Source organism: Phoenix dactylifera, chromosome 3, assembly GCF_051530095.1.
Source record: "Phoenix dactylifera cultivar Ajwa chromosome 3, Ajwa_hap1_PhDact_Kaust_v1.1, whole genome shotgun sequence".
Lineage (NCBI taxonomy): Eukaryota > Viridiplantae > Streptophyta > Magnoliopsida > Arecales > Arecaceae > Phoenix > Phoenix dactylifera.
This window is the reverse complement of record NC_143192.1, coordinates 15,864,430-15,885,438: the sequence shown is the minus strand read 5'-3', so window position 1 is coordinate 15,885,438 and position 21,009 is coordinate 15,864,430. Positions and strand designations below refer to the sequence as shown.

The 21,009-nt window shown below is 38.3% G+C and overlaps 1 protein-coding gene across 1 annotated transcript; it reads left to right on the top strand.

Annotated features, from left to right (window-relative positions):
- The first annotated feature begins 933 nt into the window (after nucleotides 1–933).
- Nucleotides 934–16,762, top strand: LOC103695463 (putative indole-3-pyruvate monooxygenase YUCCA10). Its single transcript, XM_039123690.3, has 4 exons — nucleotides 934–3,138; nucleotides 5,376–5,935; nucleotides 16,100–16,216; nucleotides 16,316–16,762. Exons 2-4 carry the CDS (start codon nucleotides 5,462–5,464, stop codon nucleotides 16,490–16,492), a joined length of 768 nt encoding a protein of 255 aa, XP_038979618.3. The 5' UTR covers nucleotides 934–3,138; nucleotides 5,376–5,461; the 3' UTR covers nucleotides 16,493–16,762.
- The last annotated feature ends 4,247 nt before the right edge of the window (nucleotides 16,763–21,009 follow it).

Sequence of the window (21,009 nt, the reverse complement as noted above, 5' to 3'; positions counted from 1 at the left end):
TAACTTTGGCTTTGATACTGGTTTCTAAAATGCATTTTGGATTATTTGTAAGTTATTCATTTGGGAAATTATATGTATTGCAGCATATTGGAGTTATATGCATGATATCACAAAATCTTACCTTGCTAAATAAATTATTTTATACCATGCACTCATATTTGTTATACTTACTTGATTCCTTTGATTATGTTTTGGTTAGTTGATGGGCTATTAGTTCACTTTTTTTATTCTGTATCTTTTTTATAGAGCCGAAGTATAGAAAGAAATAGGTAGAATTTGAATTGTGGGATTAAAATATAGTTTTAGATTTAGTTGTACCATACCAACCCTTGCAATTTGTTTGGTTATATTGGTCGAAGTATAGTTTCATTTAAATATGGAAATTAAGAATGCTTTGGAGTTTGGCTTAGTGAGTTTTAGAATTTATATTATATTAGAAATATTAATTATTAATTGTTTAATTGACAAGTTATCCATGTGGGGCCCAGTCCTGTATATAAAGCAGCTTGTCACATTTTTTGGCACGTATTTTTTGGTCAGCACTATGATAAAATGATAGTGAAAGATTGAAAAAAAATAAAAAAAAGATAAAAAAGTTAAGGTGATCCATTGCTGTATCATTCACTAGTTGCTTTGAGATCCACGTAGAGAGATGAATAATAGAAATTGGAGTGCTCTGAGATTTGTGCGGTGGCGATTTAATTTTCGTTGCCGGGTCCGGATGATCAGTTGAGCAGGGTGGGGGGGAGCGGCGGTGGGTGGCGAGGAAGAGGATCTAGGGTGAAAGCAGTCGAAGCTCGCCGGCTAGAATCTGAAGCCCTCAACCTCGGACATGGTGAAGGAGAATCGATCGGGGATGAACTGGGGATTGAGAGCGCATGCGGGGGAGGAGGGCTTGGGCATGGGGGAGAAGGGGAAGTGACAGAGGACAACGGAGAAGGGGGAGGCAGGCAACATGCCGCTCCTCCCAATGCGCCCTGCTAATGGGGACACTCATGTGGAGATTGTCGCATTTTGGATTAGTGGCAATGGGGAGGTGGTGGCTGTGGAGGATGGCTAAGAAGCGATTGAAACTGGTTACAAGATGTTTGGTGATGAGAAAGGGAGAGTTACAGAAGTGGTTGGGGTAGAGAGATGGGACCAAAGAGGAGTTGTACTAGAGTCGTTGATAGATGAGGCTAAGAGAGTGAGAGGGTCTTTTGGAATGAAGACGAAGTTGTGATGTATGTTTTGCACCATAGAGGGCTAGACATGTTATTGTTGTTGACGCCGAGCTCATAGAGGTAGCGAAGGTTGGTGAGGTTGAGGATAGTATTGTTGAAATTTTAGCATGGAAGAGGGTTTAGTTAAGGAGATAGTTGATGTGAGGATCAGTGCGGGTGCGTGTTTAGTTCTAAATCGATTATTCGCTGAATAAATTTGGGTATTTATATAGGATCAAGAAATTCAAATAATATCTTTCGACTAGTTATTTTGGATGAGATTTTAGATTGTTACCAATGGTATTGAGTTCAAAAAAATATTATAGGGCCGGAGGGGATGGTCTTCTTGAAGCCTTGGGTAGGCATAGTATTGCCATGAGATTGGGGAAGTTAGATGGTTGGGGTTCTGGAGCCTTGTTTCTTCTTCATTTTCTCTTTCCGCGGCCGCCCATCATTGCATGCTGCCGCTAATCGATTGCCGGTCCCCCAACTTCCACCCACCACCACCATGGTTCTCGGGAGCTCTCCTTTCTCCCATTTCCTCTCCATCTTCTTCCCTCGACTAAACTATATTAGGAGCCCTATTCTTTTCTCTCTGTTTTCTGTCTCCGACTCTCTCATTTTCTCTCTCTCTCTCAACCATTCTCTCTCTCTCTCTCTCTCTCTCTCTCTCGTATTAGGCGGCACCATCGTCCACCGGAGTTGCAAGGCCTTCAACTCTTTTCCACCTCTCTCCCAAATCCTCACCTCGTGTCCTTCTCAACAACAATTACAGTTGAAACAATTTCTTCCAGTTGTAACCCCTATGACAAAGTATTATGGTCATTTTTATTTTTCGTTAATGGTGTTAGGAGACAAATAGATGGCTGAGCTACATTGCAATGGATAATTGAAATTTTTACAAATTTGGAACCCAATCGTGAAGGAATATCTCTGTAATTTTTTCTATTAACAAATATAGACTTTTATTCAATCTTTTACCTGGAAAGTTCATTCAACTTTCCAAATAAACTAGAACTCAAAACCACCTTTAATCACCAAAATTTTCATTTAGTCTTCATTCCCACCCATATATCATTTGGTTTGGATCTTTGAGTTTTTAAAAGAAGATTAAAAATAAGTAATTTGCTGTTCTTGCATGAGCACCCGCTTCATGTTTAGAAAGAAAGGTGGATGACTGGGCGGAGCCGCCATCGCGATGGCTGAACCTGGCCGGCGGGGACGCGGAGCGGCTGCAGGTGCACGTGTAGGTCTGCCTGGAAGGAGGGAACCATGTGATGAACGAGGTGGCCTCGAAGCAGCTGCCGAAGCCGCCCTATCAGGCTGGCGGAGGTGGGCGTCCGGCCGGCGGACAACCTGGTGCCGATGAAGGTGTCCAAGGATGGGGCCTGCGGCTCCACTGACCGCGTACATGGTGCTCAAGTACGGGCCCAAGTGGGGCGCGCGCACCTGCACCATCCTCGACAACTTCAACCCCTGGTGGCCGTGGAAGGAGCAGTATGCCTGGGACGTGTTCGACCCGTGTTCGACCCCCACTACACCGTCCTAACCATCGCCGTTTTCGACAGTGCCCAGATCCGGCTGTGGATGCTAGACGCGAACCGCCGTAGGTGAAGATGTTTCCACTGCCGGCGGTCCCGCAGGCGGAGACGAAGAAGATGGGGAATCTGGAGCTGGCGTCGTGGGTGAGCCTGATCCAGGCGTACGGGAGCCCGATGCTGCCGCCGGGGACGGTCCAGCAGGATGTGCTGCCGGCCCGGCTGGGGCTCGAAGTGGAAGTAAGTTGGAACAAGGGTTCGAATCCCCTGCCGGGGTGGTGGGGTGCCTCTCCAAGGCCGCCGGGCTGGCCCACTGGGTCCACTCCGTCTGCATGTGGGAGCGCCCCTCCGTCGCCGTGCTTGTACACATGCTGCTGGCCACGGTGGTGCTCTCCCAGGTGGGTAATTGCCGTGTTGTTGTGCTTCTTGATATCTTTTCTCTTTCTCCTTTTATATTTCTTCTTTCATGCTTCTATTCTTCTTTTTGTTTGTGCTTTTGGGTTTATGAGGAGGCTGTTATGATTCCTGGATGAGGGTTTTGCTACGTTGATGAGCGAAAAATGGCTATTTTATTGACGGTGAGGTAATCTTAAAAAGCATTCTTGTATCTTTGTTGCGAAAGAATGATTTACTTTCTTTCACGTCAACCATTGGATCGTGCAATAGCCCCTTCAAGACTGTGCAGGCATATGAAAGAAAGAGTTCGGATTGCTTTGCAATCTATGCGAGGCACGATCAAATGGTTGACATTGCAAAAGAAGATCAATCATTCTTTCGCATGAAAGATATTATTCGAACTAGATGGCCTGCTGCTGTTCTTTTGTATGCAACCATACGCAGCCACTTAGGTGGCATTTGTTGACCCAAATGGAATTATCGAGGTGATCTTAGATCACTGGTGATCCTTATATCCGAATAATCTGATCTTTGATGATTGAAGATCACTGCGTTTGGTATACTATGTTCCAGCAATTAAAGATTTTTGGATATCCATGAGTCCATGAGTAACCTATTTGGTATTCTATGGGATTCTAAGATCATTCACTATATAATACCAAAATTACTTCTGATATATTCCATAAAAATATATTATTAATCCTATAAAGTATATCAATTGTTATTATAAAATTAATACTTTTATTTATACTTATAATATATCATTTTTAATACTAATAATTCTTTTGATTAGGAAAATAAGGTAAATAGAAGTAATATATTAAATATTTTCATTATAAGAATATAAAGTACAATAATATATTTCTACTATAATTTAAAATTATCATTGAATAATAATATGACAATAATATGATTAATAATATATTATAATGCAATATATAATATCAATATAATACAATATCATATATAATATATTAATGGTATTTTGATATACCAATTTTTCTGCTGGACTGAAGGATATTTTTGTCCTCAACTTTAACCAAAATCACTGTCCTGGGGTGATTTTAAATTTCCGACCTCAAGAACGGGCATTCTATCACTGGGTTGGATGGTGATTTGAGGATTGGAGTGATTTGAAATCATTGCCACATAGGATCATTGTGGTGTAACCAAAGGCGGTGATCTCATCACCTCCATCCACATCACCCTTGATCTTAGGATAATCGCCCCATACCAAACGACTTCTTAGATTTACCAGTTATGGTGAATGGTGAATCCGTGCCTTCTTTTTTCTTTCAACTTCTCTATTTTTTGAGATTTTTCTTTTAAAGATTCTGTATTTTTAAGATTTCTTTTTTTTTTTTACTATTATTAGTGTTGCTATCGTGCCACCTTTCTCGTAGCTGTCCCCTAAACCTTCAGGGCCAAGAACCACCAAACTCCTTCGTTGAGCCCTTATCTTAGTTAAGGGTATTGTAGTCCTAAATATGTACACGACTATCACATTATGCAATCATCTCAGGCAGGGTATGCCGTACCGGCCGGTACGAATCGGTCCGGGCTGGGACCGGTATCGGATTAGCGTGGGATCCGATACTGGAAGTTTTTATTGAAAAACTGGCCGGTATGACTGCGGTATCGGTACGGGGCTGGTACGGGACCGGTACGTACCGGTTTGGGCCGCCATCGGTACGCTGACTGGTACCGTTATGGTGAACCTTGATCTCAGGTAAATGGAGATGGCTGGCGGGACCACATTGAATCACTTAAGGAATTTAATTGAAACTTTATAAATATGAGGGGTTGTGAGTAAAATTGACCTTAATTTGAGTAGGTGTATTGGGTAATTTTCACAATTATTACCATTTATAAATGCATAACCGCCCCACATAGCTAAAAGCAAAAAGGTGCATGAACCTAGAGCAGTTAATTATTACTCTCCTATCAACTCTAACCCAGTTCATTTAACTCTTTTATATATGTAAATCATTAAAATTTCCAATTAATTATTATCAATTGGTAGAGTCTTCTTGCTAATATACATCCTCTATATTTTATTCTCCATTAAAACCCATTAAGGAAGAAATAGTCACCCCGTATAGACATTTCGATAGAAAGAGTGAGAGAGGAGAGGAAAGAGAGATTAGGAGTGGAGAAAAAGAGAAGTGATCATTTAGAGGTAATAAGGTGAATAGGTGAAACATGGAAGAGGTTCTCATCATTGGTGCTGGTCTTGCAGGTCTCTCCATTGCAACGTTGCTTAACCTTCTTGCAATCCCTTTCACCATCATCGAGAAGGAAGATTGCCGCACTTCCTTTTGGAAGATGTGGACATATGATAGGATAAAACTTGATCTCCTTAGGCTATTCTGCTCCCAACCTGGGGTGCCACACCCTGCCACCTCTCTTCAAGGAAAAGACATCACATATTATCAAGACGAGTATGAGAGGCTTCTAAAGATACACCCTATATATGGGAAAAATGTGCACTCGATGAAGTTTGATGAAGAGGCCAAGCAGTGGAAGATAGAAGGTTCTAACACCGACACAGGAGAGTTGGTCACATATGAGGCTAGGTTCCTTATCTTAGCTACAGGGAATAATAGCAAAGGCTTGATCCCTGATCATCCTGGGCTTGAAAATTTTACAGGGGAGATTGTCCATTTCCACAACTATAGGAATGGTGCAAGGTACAATGAACAAAAGGTTCTTGTTGCCGGCAGTGGGGCGTATGTGACGGAGATTGCTCATAATCTTTCAACTTTTGGGGCAAATCCAACTATTGCAATTTGGAACCCGGTATGAAGATTTGTATTAGAGTATTGTTCATTATATGGTTTTATTAATATAATTCAGTTTGTTTATAGTATTCCTTATGCTTTGATTTCTTGATTTCATAATGAATTTGCTTGAAATAGTTATTTGTGCGATTGTATAAATCTATTCTTTTCTCTTCTTTTCCTTTTTAAAAAAAAGTTAATATTGGCAGAGATGATAAGCTTTAGTCATATTTTATTACTGAATATCTATTCTTTGACATGCTTGTAAACTTCAAATGTTGCTCTCATCTTCCTTTTTACTTGGTCTTTTGTGTGCTTCAGTGAGATGTGCTAGGAATGAGTGTCTTTTTGTTAAGCAATATCATGACGACAACCATTATATTGAAAACTGTTATGAACTGTGCAAGAAGAGTTGCAAGGGTTACATATGAATAGTTTTTTATTTTTTTTTGATATGGCAGTTTTTAGCTTATTATTTTTTTCTAAGTGAGGTCTAGTCTATCATCATATTCTCCTATTGTAAAAAGATGAGATAATGTATTCAAGGAAAGTAAAGGATATATGTGCTTATTTGATGAGTAGATAAGTCCAATGGTTGTATGCATAGTATTTCTAATGTGATCTTGAATAATCTTGTTAAGGGGCCAAGGAAATGAATGACATGTCTAATGCTTTTAGCTTCTTTGACATTGATAAGGTTGTGTCATCATAAACACCCATTTCCCCCTACACGAACTTGTGAAATTAAGGTTGTATTGAACAACCCTTTTGCTCTTTGACCCTACTTTCTCGTCTACAGTTTTTTACTCTTTCTTTTCAAATTTTAGATTTTTTTTGCTGTTATACTACTTCACATCTAAAACTAAGCAACCATATGTTACATTATGACATGCATAAGTCCTATGATTTAATTTCTTTTATCAAAAAATTTTGGTACTACCTAAGCATATCATTCAATGCTTTTCTGGAAGCACTGTTTTTAGAAAGACTTTTCTGGCAAGGTAAATGTGTTGGGATGGGCCAACTACAAGAATGAACTACAACATGATACATTCAATCGACAAACTTTTGCTTAATCATGATCCAATTGGTAACATTAGAACAAAGGTCATGCATAGCTAGGTTAAAACATCTCAATAGCTTTTAGGTTGAATAAGAAAAAGGTTTTCTTCATTGATAATTGATCCATGACAATAATGTGCCAAAAATTCAGTCCTAATTCTAAATTAAATAAAAGAATATCAGATTGGATTAGTGATTGTTAGGGCTTAAGTTTGTCCAATCCTTGTGGTAGTTTAACATAATGCATATTACTGTCAACATGTTCAATGCATGTGAGAGAAAGCCTGAATGACAGTAATCACGCGAGAGGAATAATAAATGACTGTGATCCGGTCTAATAATACAGTCCTATTTGTAGCTAATGCGGTCCCCCTATTTGTCTCTCTGAAGTAAGAATTCAATTCATAGGAGTGGAGTGCACATTTATTAAAATAATATAGAATGCCTAATTGGTTTAGAAATAGTAATGTTACATAAAGGTGTAGGCTCATGGTCCATGGTCAAAGGTCAAGTAGTCCGCATTTTTATTAGTATGGAGAGGAAAAAGCTTTTGGAGAAATGAAGTGTCACAATTTTTGTAATTTCTTTGCAAACCCTTTTTCTTGGTCATGGAGCTTCAAGAATAGATATCAAGACTCTCTTAATGGTCTACATGATAGTGGGTAGCTCCTCCCCAATATAAAGACTCTCTTGCATACAAGGATCGCTGTGTCGGTACTAGGGCCCATATTAGTTGCTCGGCAGCACAATTCATTATGCCCCCATGCCGTTTCATGTTAGCTCTTTACGGACATAGCAGAGAGGGCAGGGGAGAGGGAGAATGGAAGAGAGAAAAAGAGAGAGAGGGAGGGTGGCAGATGGCCAGCGGAGGCTGATAGAGGGCTGCAGAGGGGGCGGAGGAAGGGCTCCGCCCTTCGATTCCCTTATTTTGTTCGAAACTGGGGTCCCAGAGGGGCCTTTTTTTATTTTGAAGAATTTAAGTAAAGTCGGTGACCTGCTTGCCGACTTTATTAATTTTTCTAAAATTAAAAAAGTTATTTTAAAAAAATTAAGTGAAGTCGGCAACCCCCTTGCCGACTTCACTTAAATTCTTCAAAATAAAAAAGTAAAAAAGGGGCCCCTCTGGGACCCCTGTTTCGAATGAATCAGGGGACTCGGAGGGCGGAGCCCTTCCTCCACCCCTTAGCGTCCCGCTTCGGCCCTCCGCAACTCACCGCTGACCTCCGCCAGTCATCCACCACACTCACTCCCCCCTCATTCTCTCTTTTTTCCTCTTTTTCCTTCTCCCTCTCCCCCTTCCTTGTTGGTTTCTCGATGTGAAGGCAAAAATCATCTCGATCCGGCGTCGGTATGGCTGAGTACACTCAAAACCAGGCTATGGGGATGGTTCCGCAGACATTGCTTACATAACTTTAGAAAGCTTTATGCTAATCGTACCACAAGTACTTCTATGACACTCCATTAATCAACTTGAAGGTTCCAACTTACCAAGTTGGTCATGTCTCTTAGTGTTCTTACTAAAAGCGTTGGTTCAAATCTCAACTTCACTAAGCTTGGTAGGCTTGTTGGTATATAGGAGAAGACATTCCATATTGTGTGGCCCATTGCCTATGGGCATTTTCTACTGTAAAAGGAAAAAAAATCAAAAACAACACAAAAACCTAGGTATATCTCGATATGGCTCAAAACCATTACCACCTTTCTGTAATGGATGAGCAATAAATGCTTGGGCTAAGCATCAGTGCATGACTCATGCCCATTGTTTCCTTACTATATTCCCATTGGTTCCTTCAACATTCCAAAATTTGTTATTTTTACCAATTATTGCATCCATTGCAATAATGATGAAAATTGAGTAAACTTGCAAATAGTTCCCTCATGATGAATAATGGGCTCATGTGATCCCCTTTTATTTCTTGAGAGAAGGGGTTGAGAAAATATGAAATCACTTTTAGTGTAAAAAGGGCCCAAGATAAAGAAAAATAAAAAAAAAAGAAAGTGGAGGTGAATGAAAACCAGAAGATAAAAACAAAGCTAAAATACACTATTAAGTGAACATAGAGGGTAGGGAGACCGAAATCTGATTGAGGGGCAAATTTGGACCAGTCAATAATAAGTAAAGCACGCCAGCCATCAATCTCAACGTCAAATTCAGAAAATAGATATTTTCTTTCGAGATGCCTCTGGGACCAGATTTGATTTAGGAGTCGTCAATTCAAAAAAGAGAGTGACAAAACAGCATTCAAATCTCTTTTAAGAAGCTTTTTGAGGAAAGGGCGGGAAGAGAGTCATTTTTCTAAATTCATCCCACAGGTCTCTCCTATCAATAGTTTAACAGCGTGCATGAACAAAAAGGAGGTGTACCTGAGTATTTTAAGATTTGATCTTTGCGTTGGTAGAAATGAATTGGGCGTTGCCTTCAACTCCCTAAAGCATTTTGTTGCTTGCTATGCCCTTCCTCGTCTCTGGGTGCCTAGGTATTTATCGTAAGCCTTTCCTTGTTTGAACCTCGCCATTAATGTTAAGACTATATCATCTTAAGGTGCTATTAAATGGAAGGATTTATCAACATCCATGAATGATAAATCATATATCGAACTGCCGAATTAAAAAAATTGGGTGCTATCATAGTATCAGCTAAGTTCACGGGCTGAAGATAAGTGGATTCGAACCGCTGACATCCGCCACAGAGTAAACCACTTCCTCTCAGGCCCCGCCCGATTGATTCTACCATAGAGGCCAACAATAGACAACTCCCCCCCGAACACAGCTTACAAATTTCATTGTACTGTGCTCTCAAAAGAGCAACTCTTCGCAAAATCTTAAAAGGTGCTGAGTTGGAATATCATTCTAAGGATTTTTGTGGTTCCGGAGAGTCCAACTATAGAAGAACCAGGAACGGAGAGCTCCACCCCTTTTTCCGCCTGACTCTTTGGTCCAAACTTGAATACTTCAAAGTTAAATTGCTTTCCATTCATATACACCAAGAAGTAATTTTTACCATAACAGCCCAATGAGTTCTCGAATTCTTCCAGACCAGCTGTTGTCTCTAGGATACTCACACTTTAGATTGAGAGGTCAGGAATAAAGAATGGCTTAGATGCAACCTGAAGTGCTCCCACAATGACAAAAGGAAGGGATAAACAAGGAATAAGTGATCCATACTTTCCTCTTGCTGCAGAAGTAAGGGGCAAGCCAAGAGGGCATTCTAGTTCCTTTTAATGACATTGTCTGCTATGAGGATTTTGTTATTGATGGCTAGCCGCATGAAAACTTTTTTCTTCTTGTGATAAGAGAAGTTTTTTTTTTTTTTTTGAGGTAAATCATTTTCACATACTTTTAACAAAACAAAAGAGAATAGAACCATGAGAATACAACCAATACAAGGAGTAGATAGAATAGGAGTAAGAGGAAGAATATGGTTGAACTAAATCAGCACGAAGATCATTGGTTAAAGATTGGAGGAACTGAGTGAGCCAAGCAAGAATCACTAGAAAATTAGGGAGATCCATGATGTGAAAGAAGCACTTATCAACAACATAGAGGTATTCCTATTAATAACTTACTAAATGGCGAATGAGTTTAGAATATTAGGTTCAATGGGATTTTGATAGAGGTGGTTGAATTTGAATATTAGGGAGACTGGAGACCAATACAAGAGGTTTTAAATATACTCATTGATAATCAACTTGACATAAAAGCTTATTCATTAGGTTTTTGTCCAACCATACATTCACCATTCTTTCTCACATTATTTATTTTCATACTTGACCTGTAACCAAGCTCCCTCTTCATATGTGAACTTATCAAATTGATGTCAACACCCTTTGAAGTGTAGTCCACGACTTCTGTAAAACTCAAACTTATAATTGACTTTCAAGAATCCTACCTTTCATTATGAGCCTGACGTCAATGTCATCTCCCTCAAGGTTGATACACTACTTTCTAGAAAAGCTTTGTGCCCCTATCAATTTAGAAGTTTACCACATTACTATTGTAATCGAGAGCTATCTACCATCCAGGGGTCACACTTTACTACTGTTACAAGTTTGCTCTTTCAATAAATATGCTACAAGAACACTCCATTGAGACCTTGTGCCAATCTTGCAGCTTGTTCCATAAGAGTTCGCACATCCATCATAACTTCTCTCCACTCTAAGAGTCCATTGTTATCGCTCTAGTCCAAGAGCTAGTCACTCTTATAGAACCACGCTATATCAAACTTCTATAATTTTGTGCTCTTTTATAAATCCTATCTGAGTATATGTCTTATTTTTCTGCATAGAAGACACTAATATCAACACCTTATTGCTTGGAACTCCAAGGATCTTTACAAATTTGGCTCTGATATTGCTTGTAGGGAAGATAAGAGTTTGATAATGGAAGGCTGTACCACCCGAATAACCCAGTTTGGGGCGGTTTTGCCCCTCGGTTCGAGAAGCAGGTGACGGGGAGAGGGAGAAGGAGAGAAAAAGAAAGAGAGAGAGAGAGAGAGAGAGAGAGAGAGAGAGAGAGAGAGGGAGAGGGCGATGGAGTGGGAGAGAGAGAGAGCAGAGGGATGGGGCAAGAGAGGGCTTCCCAAGCCGCCTCTCTTTTACAACGCCATAACAGGGGTGGAGCTTCTATATCAAAATGAAATAGAGGTTTTGATAGGGCTTGCTAACTTCACTTTAAAAAAAAATTTATAAAAAGAGGCTGAAGCCTCTATTTCATTTTGAAACAGGGACTCCATCCCTATTATAGTGTTGCAGAGGAGAAGGGGCTTTGAAAGCCCTCTCTCCCCCTACCTCAGCCTCCCACTCTCTCCCTCCCTCCTCTCTTTCTCTCTCTTCCTCTCTCTCCTCCCTCTCCCCCTCCCTCACTGGTTCCGTTGTCGTTATGCGCAAGAATAGCACGGCATGACACAACACCATACCATACTGTACCGTTGGCCTACTGGCACAGGTGTCAGTTCTGGTACTGCGGACCTTGGGTCTGATACTTTTGGGGACGCACAGAATCAAAACCCAAGGAACTTGGGATACATGTTCAAACCGAAGCTGGCCTAAAAGCTTAAGCATGAGTTTTGGGCCCAACTAGCAAATCAAACCTTTTTCGTTACTATTTCATGTAGGATTGTCTTTTTATACATGGATTCTTAATAATCTCACCATGATATCTGAATTCTTCCCACATCCTCATCAACACTCCCTTGCATCTGATCCACTACTCTTAAGCCAGTTCCATTTGAGTGCTTCATGTGCTCCATGTAGTGCTCCAACTGCGAAATCATGCTTTTAAGCTATGTTACACCAAATTCAAGTTCACATCATGTGTCTTCTCCGCTGCACCATCATATGCTCTCGCATGCTTTTCACCACACTCGGGTTCACTCATTACACTATAAGCATGACTATTGAAGAACGGCGTCTGAACTTGTGCTTAAACTCAGCACTACTACATCGAGTCCACTTCATCAACTTGGCGCACTATGGCTACAAAACTCCACTCTACTAGCCCACATGTTGCCATTATAAGATCCGCTAGTACTGGTACTCATCATCGCTTTAAGAGTTATGTACGGGATCGTTACCCTTATCTTTGATACCATTGTTGAATCATAGTATCAAGAGACCCCTCTTTTATCTCACACCCTCTCTCGGGCACGGTAGAAGATAACACTCATCAAGAGATAACAACTCTTGGATTACATAAGGGATTCAATACGGAGGACGAGAGTCCAACATAAGGAGCCTTGATATACATGTTAAAACCCAATTTGATCCAAAAACTTAATCCATGAGGTTTTATGCTCGAGTATATATAATATTTCTTGATCACATTATTTGCTTTACGTGGGCCTAAACCTCCCATATGACCTTTAACAATCTGCTCCCTTCATGATTAGCCTACCACATTGACATCAGCTTTCACTCCAGTCTGATCCACAGTACTCTCCAGACAAGCCTCACGTCATATGTGACCTTTAATATTGAACTATTTTAGTTATTTTTTTCTCTTGTAAGAAATCCATTGGTCAGATGAACTAAATAGAGATAATTCTAATTATTTCCATAGTAAAGGAATAATACCTTTTCCCACCACATAGGGCTATTAGTTAATTAAGCTCCCTCTAGTTTAGGATGCTGTGATCCTAAAATGTTAGAACATTTCTTTGTTTTCTTATTCAACAATAATGACAATTTAATAAATTGTAATTGGGTTGCTCCAGATAGGTATAAGCTTTGTAATACACATTAGGAGATGGCTGAACACTTATTCTTATAAGCTTTCTTACAATTTGGAGATCCTTCTCTAGTAGAATAGGGGCAGCATCATTTCTTCAAGAACTGGTCTTTATTTGGACTCAATAGAGATTGTCTATCACAGTGAGTCTGAAAATTAGTTGGAATTCTCTTGCTACTATTTGTTATAGGATTATTTGGATGGAGGGAATGATAATTATTTTTTCTCATGTTCGAAGAGATTTCTGGCAAGTCCATGATATTAATTTCTTTCTTGTTCTCTAATTGGATTAGAGGAGCTTGGCAAAGAAACTTAAGCTCCTACCCTTTTCCTCTCATCAACTCTTTTTGCTTCATTCCTTTATCTTCTCTCCTTCCTTATCCAATGTATTTTTCTTTTCTTTTCTTTTTTCTCTACTCTTCTCTTTCTCTCCTTTCCTTTGCTCCCTCTTTTCATATCTAATTTCATCATCTTAATGGAAGTAATTGAGCTTGCCCAATCTTTCTAAAAGAAAATGAAAATTGCTTAAAACCACACATCTTTTTGTTAATAGAATGATGGATATGCTTTTAATGTTAGCTTGACTCTCCAACATTCCATTCTTTTTTTGTGGTAGGAATATGATATAATTGATGCACCATATGCTTCTAGGACTTTTCATTTTGATCGCACCATTAATTAGTTATCATTGGTTTAAAAATAATGTCAGAATACATATTGAGATATTAATAATCTCTATTTGACAAATTTCATATTGACAACAGCGGTTCATGAATAACTTGTTTAAGGTGTTTGCAAGAGCATAAGTCCTCTTAGATTCTTGAAAATATATCCATTGAGTTAATCGCAATCATAGGATCTTAATTTGATGGATAAAATGTTGTTGTTTAATGGATATTTCAAGCATCAAAATAAGGCCAAATTAAAAAATTCATAAATCATTTTGTATGAAATAATATATTGAATACTTACAATTACTTAGTAGATATTTCTAGTAAATTACAAGTTCTATAAGAACATGTGTATGTATATTGTTATATGTATATGTCTATGTATATGTATGTAAATATTAAATTTATCAACTAAAATCGAACAAGAACTAGTTATGTAATTCTGAAGCTTGGGTTCTTGCTAGTTCAAGATGTTACCAAGCCATGAAAAGAACCAAACATAGATAATTGTGAACAGCTCCCTAGTTGATAGCTCAATCAAAGCACCTGTAGAGTTTGGTCTAACTCAAAATACAATTCATTGATTAAAAGAAATATATTCTAATGCCATTTCTTGGACAATGATATTGTTCTCTATAGTGGGAATTTCATAAATATATTAGATTTTGAGAAAAAATATAATTATGTTTTTTTTGATTACTTGGAAATAAAAGGTAATGGTAGCTTTTGTATTCAAGTTAACAATTATTTATGAAAGAAATTATGAAACTTATACAGATATCAGCTATATTGTTTCTATGTATGATTTTATGAATGTAGCAGCATACTAGAAAATGCTGGGATTTGCAAAATAAATTGTATATCTATCCACAAATAAATCTTCAAGTTGCATGTGATAAAGTAGAAACATAGTATCTCTATTTCTGATAACTGCACCCCCTCTCCTCCTCTCTTTTCACTCCAGGGTCCCTCTCGAATCTAGTTTATAGGCAAATTAAGGTTGTTCAGCTTAAAATATAAGAAACTATAGGTTAGAATACAGGTTGATAAAATGGGGATAAATGAAGATTTTAGGCTTCTCCGTGAGTTACATATTACATTTACTGTATATTGTCGCTGGTGCTCTATTTTCTTATTATTTACCAATATTTCAATAACTTTACCTTCTAAACAAATTAAGAGTATCTTTAATTTAGTTACCTATAATTTCTATTGTACTTAATAAAAATTTATATGTTTTTAATTCAAAAAAATGTCAAACTATTGAAATTGCATTATAGATATCATTAACAATACTTTCCATTTATGAATTTTTGTGATTAAATAATCCAATTTGTGAAGCTAAGATGAGCTATACCTTATGGCACCTCTATGTGGATAATAAGAAATTACTTGTAATACATCGTCTTATATTGTTTGAATGATCCTAACCATTGTTTGCCTTACCAGCCCGAATCGAACAGTACGAGACATACCATATCATATCGGTTCGGTACCGGTATCCGGTAGGGATGGTGTATCGACACTCGTTATGCTGAAAAGATCCGATACCGTATTGTACCGATACAATACTAGTGTGGAACCGGTACGGAGTCCGGTACCGAAACAGCAAACCTTGATCTTAACTATATATTGTAAAGTAATTATAACATCTTTTTTAGGGGGAATAATTGTAGAATAATTATAATTTTTAAATGATAGTTTTATCTCTTGTTAATGAAACTGACGCAAATCACTTTTAAGTTTGATAGGTAGCTCATATTTTGGAAAAAGACATAGTTTTAGTAAATGAGAATAGTAAGAAAGTAATCTGTTAAAAATATTTACTGACACTTAATTTGGCATGTCATTTTCGGCACTTTTGATGTATTATTTTACTTTTTCAATAAATTACTAAAATTATCAATTTTATAATGAAAAGGCACTAATAGATGAGTGTGAATTTAAAATATGTAGTTAGATTAATTGAGACCACATGTAATGACCATGATTATAATATATGAGCTATTCTGTTAATTAGAAAAAAAGTAAAATAATACATCAGAAGTGCCGAAAAGACCACATGTAATGACCGTGATTATATGAGCTATTCTGTTAATTAGAAAATGTCGAATAACTTTGAATTCATGAACATATTTACTAGTCTGATTTATCTTCGTAACAGTTGCCATGTGTTGTCATGAAATGAACTAATCATATTATTTTCTTTATATGTGATAATCAAGATTGCACATGTGATAAGGGGTGTCTCTGGCAAAGAGATAACATTTTGGGATGGTACTACAGATCAATTTGAAGCAATAATTTTAGTCATGGAAGGTGTTGAAAATCCTTTTCTACTGGTAATAGTACTTTGTCATTATCTCCAAACATTACATTTGTACCATTTCTTGATTTACTACTCATATGCTAAAATGCTTATTAATTATATTGTTCTGTAGGATGGCATTCATGCATACAAGAAAGCTGGAATGTATCAAAATATTCGAACATATTGGAGAGGAAAATATGGCAGTTTCCGTGCTGGATTGACAAGAGGAGGACTACATGGTGTGGCCATAGATGCTCTAAATATAGCCACTGATATTAAGATGGTCTACTATGCTAACCATGGTTGATAATTCTACCCAATAGGTTGTGATGTTGGATGCTCTAAGTATAGCCTATGATATTGAGATGGTCTATTATGCTGATCAAGGATTATAAATTTGACCCAATTGGCTGAACCTATTTCTGAGTTGATAAATTATATACTTACAATGATATTGAGATGGCCTATTTATACACCTCAAAACATTACTTTCAAAACTCCATAGTAGACTTATCCCCTCTTTCTTACTTTGCTTCCTTGAATGCGTACCTTAATATATTTAAATACAAATTTCTAACAGGATGACATCTAGAATTAGGGTCGGTTTTTAGTTGATTGATTACTCAATGAGTTTGGGTAATTCTCAAAGTATGCAAGTTCTAGCAGATAATTTTGAGCTGTAATCAGTAATAGACTTATGAGTTTTCATGGGAGTAGGATAATTTAGGATGGGACATTATGATAATGTGATCATAGATGGTGGTGAGGTTAGTTGGAAAATAGATATGGATGTTAACTTTTCACAGTTCCTCAGTCTGATCTTTGAGTGATCATGTATTAGAGCTTGCAAATGTCAGGTTAGTTTGATTTAATGTAATACAGGGAGAGATTTTTTTTTTTTTTTTTTTTATAGTGTTGCGTTCTATCTCTCCCCCTTTTTCCTCCTCCCAAGTTTTCCATCATTCTGTCCGCATATTATTAGACCCCAAGGGTTAACAGTTTACTGGCCACTAGTAATTCTGATTAACTATAGCACATACAACATGTCAATAAGCTTATAGCTAGGTAAAATAGAACTAGAAGATCAGAACAACAGCAAAACAGTGACAACAACAAGATAAAGAGCAACGATGGCGACTGGAAAGAGCAAAATCACAAGTTCAATCAAGCATAGGTATTGGCAATATCCTTGATAGCATCACCATTTTGACTCGCCCCGCCCCCTCAATAACCTTACACACCTCTTTTACTTGGTTGTTCTCAATCATCCAGCGCTGGAAATCCAAAGTAATTGCTGCATCCTGGCGACATATGATGTAGATCTCATCGACCGATTCTTATTGGTCCTTAGAGGACAGTGGTGTCTTCGATAGATCCTCTTGAAACAGTGAATCATGACCAAGGTTTTGGCCAGTGTAAGATCCTAACAAGGATGGATGTAGACTCGTCAAGCATCGGCCATCATAATCTCATGGCCTGATTTGTAGTGGTAGGAACATGCATGCAGAGTTATGTACGTACCTCAGACGAGCAGAGCTGGCAGAGTATGGATGCCATATAATACTGGGGACTAAACATGATGGAAGTGGGACGTTTGTCTTGGCCTTTGATCATCCGAGGGTCCATCGATAATGACATTCAAGCCCTCTCAGCATACTTCATTCACCAATGAAGTATGGCAGTTCCTAGAATAACATGGTGAGAGACTGTTGAGTTCTATATATGGTCCTTTTTTCGCTTGCATTCATTTGGAATGCATACAGACTAATAAATCCTTAAAGCTTGGGTTGGTTGCAGGCAATGCAAGAGGAAGAATTATAAAATGTGATGCAAGTATACAAGCTATAGAGCCATGTGGGATTACCCTCTCATGAGAAATTTTTACCTATTCATATTTGAAAAGTTAGTAAAGCCTAGGGTTAGGCTATGTAAGTTAATAAGCAAAAGGAACAACCTTTTTCCAGTAAGTGAGGCTCCTTCATGAATGATCAATACGAAAATAGAGCTTCAGCATTTGTTTTTTTTTTTTTTGATGTAAAAGCTTCAGCATTTGGAGGTACAAAAAAAAAGAGCAGACTAATATGGAGGCCAGGGAAAATAGTTTGGTTCGACTGTGAGCATTCTTCTTTAGATGCACTTCAAGGAGGCCAAAAGATGGATATTTGCCCATGAACTCTCTTCAATTAGTTGAAGGGGTCTTCGGATGATGCACGCCTCAAGATCACAAATATCTTCTGGCTTGCATATAATTACTATATTTCTTGTGTGCATGATATGCCGTTTGTTACATAATTAAGAGAATTTTAATAGATAAAATATTGAAATATATGATCTTTGGTTCCATAGGCTTGCCAACTTTTGATCATTCTAGATAACTTTGTGCACCATTATGACAACTAAATGTCAACTCCCAAAATCTAAATACTGTTATCAGGTTAAGATAATCGTACTCATAAAAGAGTCCAAGTTCAAGCAAAGTTTCATGACAACCAAATCAGCAAGGAAAGATAGTGGAGTAGGTGAAGTCATCAGGTTCAGCGGAACTTCAGGTCATGCAGGCGAAGAAGGCGAGGGCTTAATGAGACCAGTGGGCTTTGGCGAGGCGAGGGAGGGTGGTGTTCCATGAGATTTTGCATCGAGCGAGGCTGTGATTGGCTTCGTCCGAGGGTGTGAGAATCCATGCGGGTATGTATTTAATTCCATATCGATTATTCATTGAAAATTTTTTGGGTACTTATACAGAATTAAGGAATCCAAATAATACCTTTCGGTGGCCTTTTGGGATGAATCCTGGGTTGTGACAAATAGTATCAGAGTGAGTTCGCCCTATAGCCTATGTAGGCTAGAGAATTAGATTTGAACCCTTAACCTGATGAGGATGTTAGAACTTGAATGGAAGGAGTATGTGAGGACCCATGCGAGCGTGTGTTAAGTCCCATCTAGTTGAAGGCTAAGTTTAATAACAAAAATATGTAACAACATGGTTATGTATCATACTAATTATACCGTGTCATTTTCCAAATGAGTATATTATGAATGGAGCCTGTAAAAATAAAGCATCTTGATTGATATGATTTACGATGATATGATGCATATGATACATGATATAATTTTTCAAAGCTAGTCAAGCATTCTCTTTAAGCATTAAAATCTAGGTGTATTTTAGTTTTATAATAATTTTAAATTATCATGTGATCTCTATATGATTTAATTTCTTAACATCCATTTAATAGAGCTATATATGATGACCAAAAATGTAACTTTGAAAATGCAATCGAGTACACGGAGGAGTGGGCTTTGTGATTAGAGATCATCTAGACATGCTGATTGTAGCTGGAGGCAATGTACTACCGATCAGGCTGTCATTGAGGTGGAGTTGCAGGCTGCCTGGGAGGGCATGTCCTATGCAAGAAGGGTCTTTGGAGTCGATATGATATTTCTAGAGGAGGAATCCGCCATGGTAGTTGATTGAATATGGGAAGTGGATCCGGATGGAGATGGGCACCCGCTGCTTCGCGAGATCCGTGGTCTGGCCAGGGAGTCAGGTTTCTTCCGGGTAGCATATATTTATTGGGAGGTGAACAGTGCGACATGCTAGGTCGCATTCTTTGTGGCCCGGTTTCCGGTGGAGGGATTTGGATTAGGGTCGGAGATATACCCCACCTTCTATATCATCTTTTTTTTTTCTTTTGATTTGAAAAAAAGGGTTTTTTGCATGAATACCCTTCTAAATATCGAAGTTTGCGTGAATACCCTTCCAAAATTGATATTTGCATGTATATCCTCGTAAAATATTTGTTTTGCTATTATACCCTTTTTTATTCTTATTTTTGCATAGGTACTCATGCCATCTAACACCGTTAAAAAATTAATGATTTTAAATTAAAATGACTAAAATATTCTTAATGGATAGGTGTGCAAATAGAAATTTTTATAACGATATACAAGTAAATAAAAACTTTACCATGTGGATAAGAATTTGGGCGAATCTAATTAATCATATCATAATTATGGGGTGCTGGGCGACCCATGGCTCAAAAGACTTGCCATTTACCTCCAGTCAGAATAGTTTGAGTGTTCCCTCTCTCCCTTCAAAAGTTAAAAGAAACAAAAACCAAAAAACAGAAGGAGAAAAAAAAAAAAAAAAAAGCCAGCTACCGAGACACCAGAGGTATCAACAGTGTAATAGACCGAGGGAGAATCCTGACGGGCCGAGGTTCCTTTGGATTCTGTGAACCTGTGGCTGTCTATCCTTCCACACTTGAACCCTACTCCCCTTAGGGCTTTTCCTCCTCATTGACTGGCATTTCCCATCCCTTTAGAGAATAATAAGGCCATGGGAGCAAGCTAACAAGCTGCTAAGAAACCCATATCTCCTTCCTGTCTGCCTTGAAAACCCGCCATAAATTCACTTAAAAACGACCAATAGTACCACCATCCACACACACAAAAAAAAGATACGCTCTTGCTTGTTATCACAAAGCAAACTCATTTCTCTGAGCTTTTGCTGGATTTTCGGTGGCTTTGTGCAGCCTTTATCCTGATTTTGTTTCTCTTTTTCTGTTTCCATTACCACCAACTTAGTGCTGTTAAAGCCACCTACTTAGCATCATTTCTGGTCCTTAGACAAGCCACCTAGCTTCCTTAGACAAGCCACCTAGCTTCTTTCCAACTCAAACCAGCAGTCCCCTCTCTCTCTCTCTCTCTCTCTCTCTCTCTCTCTCTCTCTCTCTCTCTCCCTTCTTCTTCTTCTTCTCCTTGCACAAGAACAGCTGGAGGAGGGGGAGGAAAGAATAACCATCATAACGTCATTTCAAATTTTTA